Below are 5445 nucleotides of genomic sequence, written 5' to 3' on the forward strand. Positions count from 1 at the left end.
TGTGGCTTTTCCTTGATGGCCACTTGCCCCATTATCTTCTAGGACCACACAGAAACATGATCCCATTCTCTTGGCAGATGGTGGGCAGGTCACCTTAGCCATATAAAGGTCTAGTGGTCCTAGAGCAATGTGGGAAAGGGTATTGGGCTTTCAGGAAGATGTTGAATGGGGACAGATGAGAGCATTACTTTTGAGATTACAGAAATTTGGAAGTTTTCTGTGCAACTGATTTTATGAGCTGAGTTCAGAGCAAGGGCAGGCTTTGTCCCTGTGTCATCTGTGGGTGTTTCAGTCTTTCTTTCTATACCAACAACCCCACACATCTTCTCCAGATGTTTGTTTAATAAACTCCTGCCTATCCCTACGGGCCAATTCAGGTCATTTTCCCTTGAACTCTTCCCAATCTCTCCAGGAAAATATCCTACCCCATTCATATGAGTAGGCTACTCAGGCGTGCATGTGGTAAGCAGGCGAAATAGCAAATATATTTAAAGTATAAAAGTCTTTAATTTTAAGATTATATGTGGTACCTGAAGGTTCAGGAAATCTACCTGGGGTTTCCAGAACTAAGGTTCCGTGTCCTTTCTCTTCCTTCAGCGTCCCACAGGTTCCTGACCTCCATGGCTGTGACCAACTTCACATACCGACCACAGTTCCAGCTCCTTGGCTTGATGGACGGCACAGATCCCCACCCGCTGCTGTTTCTCCTTTTCCTTAGCATTTACCTGCTCAATGCCCTGGGAAATCTGAGCATGGTGGTGCTGGTGAGGTCCGACGGGGCTCTGTGCTCCCCCATGTATTATTTCCTGGGTCACCTGAGCCTCGTGGATGTCTGCTTTACCACAGTCACTGTCCCCAGACTGCTGGCCACCCTGCTCCACCCTGGCCAGGCCGTGTCCTTCCAAGCTTGCTTTGCCCAGATGTACTTCTTTGTAGCTCTGGGCATCACCGAGAGCTACCTCCTGGCAGCCATGTCCTATGACCGTGCGGTGGCCGTGTGCAGACCGCTGCACTATGGTGTAGTCATGACACCATGGCGCTGTTTTGTGCTGGTGGCTGCTTCCTGGGCTGTGGCGCACCTGCACTCTCTGCTGCATACACTGCTCATCTCCGCTCTCTCCTACCCTAGCTCCGCTCCAGTGCGCCACTTCTTTTGTGACATGACCGTAATGCTGAGCTTGGCAACCTCTGACACATCAGTGGCAGAAACCGCCATCTTCTCAGAGGGCCTAGCAGTGGTGCTGACCCCTCTGCTCCTTGTGTCCCTCTCCTACACACGCATTCTTGTGGCGGTGCTTGGAATGCGGACCACAGGAGGCCGGCACCGCGTGTTCTCCACCTGCGGGGCCCACTTGGTGGTAGTATCACTTTTCTTTGGCTCAGTCCTCTCCGTCTACTTCCGTCCATCATCTGCCTACTCAGCTCACTATGACCGCATGGCTAGCGTGGTCTATGCGGTAGTCACACCGACCTTGAACCCTTTTATCTACAGTCTTCGTAACAAAGAGGTCAAGGGCGCCCTAAAAAGGAGTTTCAGATGGAGAGCAGCACCTCAAGATGAGTAAGGGAAGGTTGGAGTTAACTGGAATGTCAATATAATACCAATTCCCAAATCAATACAGTCTCATTTATTCCCTCTTTCTCCAAAAATCAATATATTCTCCTTTATTCCCCCCTTCCTTCAAGTTCTGTTAGTTTTGCTTCTACACAGACTTATGCCTTGTGAAATGAGAATTGTATCCCAAGCAAATATGACCATGTGTTATATAGTGGTGGGTAACACAAAGTTCAATGACAGTGTATTGGATGCCTTTGTATGTTGTCTGGATGCTTAAAATAGCCTAGTGTTGCTTGGAGATTCTAATTTTTGGAAAAATGAAAAAAAAAAATAAAAAGAGAGCAGGAAAAGGTAAGGCTAAGCTCATCTGGTTATCTATGCAATGGGGACAAGGAATGCAGGTAATGTCAGCAGGCAAGTGGAGAGGCTGGGGAGGGAGGGCACATGGGCGTGCTTGTGACACAATGGCAGCAAAGCCATGCAGGCTTTTCCCGGATGCTTCTAGATAATTTAAATGTGGTTTTAACTCAGTGTTTTTCTTCATAGGTTATATATCCTATATTTGCATTGTGAACATTCAAAGAGACAAAATTCTCCTTTACCCACCCAAATCAACCTCCACTGCAGTTTCCTTTTATTTCTTGAAATAATATATCTAGAATAGTTTGTCAAATCACTACAAACCACCCTCCTACGTTTGTGATGTCAATACTGAGCTACAACCTCTACTGCTTATTTAAGCATTAACTTGTCCACATGGTAACAATTTAAAATGTCTTCTCACCTTTTCACTACTACAATCTTTGATTGTCCTTGGAAGATGGAGTTGATGACCCTCTCAGATCTGAAGGGTCCTGCCCTTCTCTCTGTCTGTGTTTTGCATTTAGCTTTGGGCTCTAGCCTTAACTGTCACCACAGACATTTAGTGATGAACTGTTTGTGGCAAATGCTGTCCTACGTACACCATGCACATGACTCTCACTGAGTGGGAGTCCATGAGGAATTCACATTGCGCAACACAGAAAACAGACTGAGTGGTGATGAGAGGCTGTCCTGAAGTCAGAAACCCAAGGAGTTCACTTTTTGTGTTGAACAGTAGTATATTCTATCTACCTTTCCACCTTATTGAATAACTTTTAGTTGCTAATGTAGAAACTCCTTGAACACATTTCTGTTTATATTTGTTTGATTTCGTTGTTGTTATTGTTGTTGTTTTATTATTATTATTATACTATATTCTTTCCTTTGTATTAGCTACATATTTATTATCTTATTAATAAGATCCAGTATGCTAGTTTAATGTATGTGCACCACACACTTTGGTGGAATCCAGCTTCCCTCTATATAGCCTCCTCCTGTCTCACATTTAGCTTTTAACGTTGTTTCTTTTCTTACTCATCTGGCTTCTTTTTACTTAGGTTTCTTAATGCTTTTATTCTGCTTTGTGCTGTTCTATTTGCCAAAGCGTATCTTCTGCATTAACCATTCCAAAGAATGGACATTTAGTTTTACCGATATCGACTTTATTGTTTCTTGACGTTCAACTCCATTGATGCTTTTCACTTCCACATTTATTAATTTCTACATCTTATTTTCAGCTAACTTTGTGTTTCCTTTCTAGATTCTTTAAGGTTTATGTGTCATCTTGACTTTTGGAAAGGTTGTCTCAAATCATTGTTGATGGGATTTGAAATCTCTTCTGTTAAAATGAACAATCTTTGATTGTCCTTGGAAGATGGAGTTGATGACCCTCTCAGATCTGAAGGGTCCTGCCCTTCTCTCTGTCTGTGTTTTGCATTTAGCTTTGGGCTCTAGCCTTAACTGTCACCACAGAGTCTGATCTCTTGTCAGTACAGCTTCTGGGAACTCAGTCTTTCAACTGCTACTACTGTATAGGCTCTACCGGTGCGTGCAAGAATTTTTATATCTTCATGACTTAGAGTGGTCAAGAACATTCACATTTGTGAATGGAGTATTTAACTGTTTCCTAGCTCACTGTTTACAAGATATGGCTTTTCTAAGAAACTCCCTATGCTCAGAGAACCACTAGACACATAGAGTGAGCTTGCCACCCCCTTTCAATGTCCCAAGCTATCTGGAGGATTCTGTTGTTCTTTCATCCTTGAGCTAGAGGACAACAACTAGCTCCCATAACACATATAAATTCTTGCTAGAAACACTAGTATTGTACATTTGTTTTTAAATTACATGGAATGGATGTGGAGCCCAGAGGACAACTTGTAGGAGTTGATTTTCTTGTCTGCCATCTGGTTCCTCAGGATAGAACTCAGGCCATCAGGTTTATCAGAGCCATCTCTACCCACTAAGCCATCTTACCAAGCCAACCATTATACCAGGTAGCCTAGGGTTACATTATTCTCAAAGTAATATTCCACGTAGTTAGAAAACAGTGTTCACTCTTATCAATATTTATATTAGCTTTGATAGTGTATCTCCAGTAGTCAGAATACTTAGTTGAAAATTCTTCTTAGAAATTATAAAATTTGGTAACACGGACTGCTGTACAATTGCCATACAAAGAAGTAACTTTTTAAACAAAAATTGTTTAAACAACAAAAAAAGAGTTGCGATCTTCTCAAAAATTATTAAAAATATCCAGGAAAGTAAAAGTAGAAATTATTATATAATTATTTTATTTTGTTTTTTGTTTTGTTTTAGTTTAGTTGTTATTTATTTATTTATTTATTTATTTTTTGAGACAGGGTTTCTCTGTGTAGCCCTAGCTGTCCTGGAACTCATTTTGTAGACCAGGCTGCCCTTGAACTCAGAAATCCACCTGCCTCTGCCTCCCAAGTGCTGGGATTAAAGGTGTGCACCACCACTGCCCTGCTATTGTATAATTATTAAACTAAGTAATACATAGATTTCAACTAAAAAATTCAAATAAGTAGAAATATATTCTTCATCCTATTCTGTAGAAATAACCAAATTTGTTTAATAAATATATAATTTCATGTAACTACAACATAGCAATATGATTACAATGTAATTCCTAAAAAGCTTGCTATATTGGACTGTAAACATGTTTGAAAGAAAGCTATCTCAAGAATACTTCAAAAGAGAATATATTTTTATGTTTATTAAATACCAAGGTTTTGTTGTTTCTGAAAGTCATTATATTTAAGTGCCCTTTTTCTCATCTGAAGTATTTTTTTATTTTTTTGCCATCTTTTTCAAATTAAAATAAAATTGTATCATTTCCTTTCTCTCATCCTTCCATCCCCTCCCATTTCCTGTCTTTACTCCTCAAATTTACATCTCTTTTTATTTAATTATTGTTACTGCATATGCACATAAATATATAAATGTTACATGCTGAGTTCATTTATTCCTGTTTCTGTGTATATGTTCTGAGGGTGACCACTTGGTATTAAATGACCAATTAGAGAGCATCACTCTAGGGAAGACTAATAGTGCCTTCCACACAGGCATTTCATTTTGTTTATTTTTATTGAAAATAGAACGTTTTACAATTATTCTGATCAGCAGTCCCCTTTCCCCCATCCCTCCCAGATGTTTTCCACTCACTCAAACCCATACCCTATCTTTTTTAAAATTAATCATTTTATCTGTTTACATTTCAAATATTATCCCCCTTCCTGGTAGCCCCTCCAAAAAACCTCCATCGAATCTCCTTCCCCTTTGCCTGTAAGAGGTGCTCCTCTACCCATCCACCCACTCCTGCCTCACCTCTCTAACACCCCCCTTCTCTGGGGCATCAAGCCTCCATAGGACCAAGCACCTCCTGTAGCTGTCCTGCGCCCACAGAGAACTGGCTACAACTGGAAGGAGAGCTGGGGATGAAAGAGGACGAATAGGTGACAGAAAATAATGAGCCAAGACAAAGTTCTTTCTGATCAAGGCTC

The 5445-nt window shown here is 40.9% G+C and overlaps 1 protein-coding gene across 1 annotated transcript; it reads left to right on the forward strand.

Annotated features, from left to right (window-relative positions):
* Positions 1-620: 620 nt before the first annotated feature.
* On the forward strand, positions 621-1565 carry LOC127693622 (olfactory receptor 1L4). Its single transcript, XM_052194614.1, has one exon. It carries the CDS (start codon positions 621-623, stop codon positions 1563-1565), a length of 945 nt encoding a protein of 314 aa, XP_052050574.1.
* The last annotated feature ends 3880 nt before the right edge of the window (positions 1566-5445 follow it).

The sequence above is a fragment of the Apodemus sylvaticus genome, chromosome 10 (genome assembly GCF_947179515.1).
Source record: "Apodemus sylvaticus chromosome 10, mApoSyl1.1, whole genome shotgun sequence".
Classification (NCBI taxonomy): Eukaryota; Metazoa; Chordata; class Mammalia; order Rodentia; family Muridae; genus Apodemus; species Apodemus sylvaticus.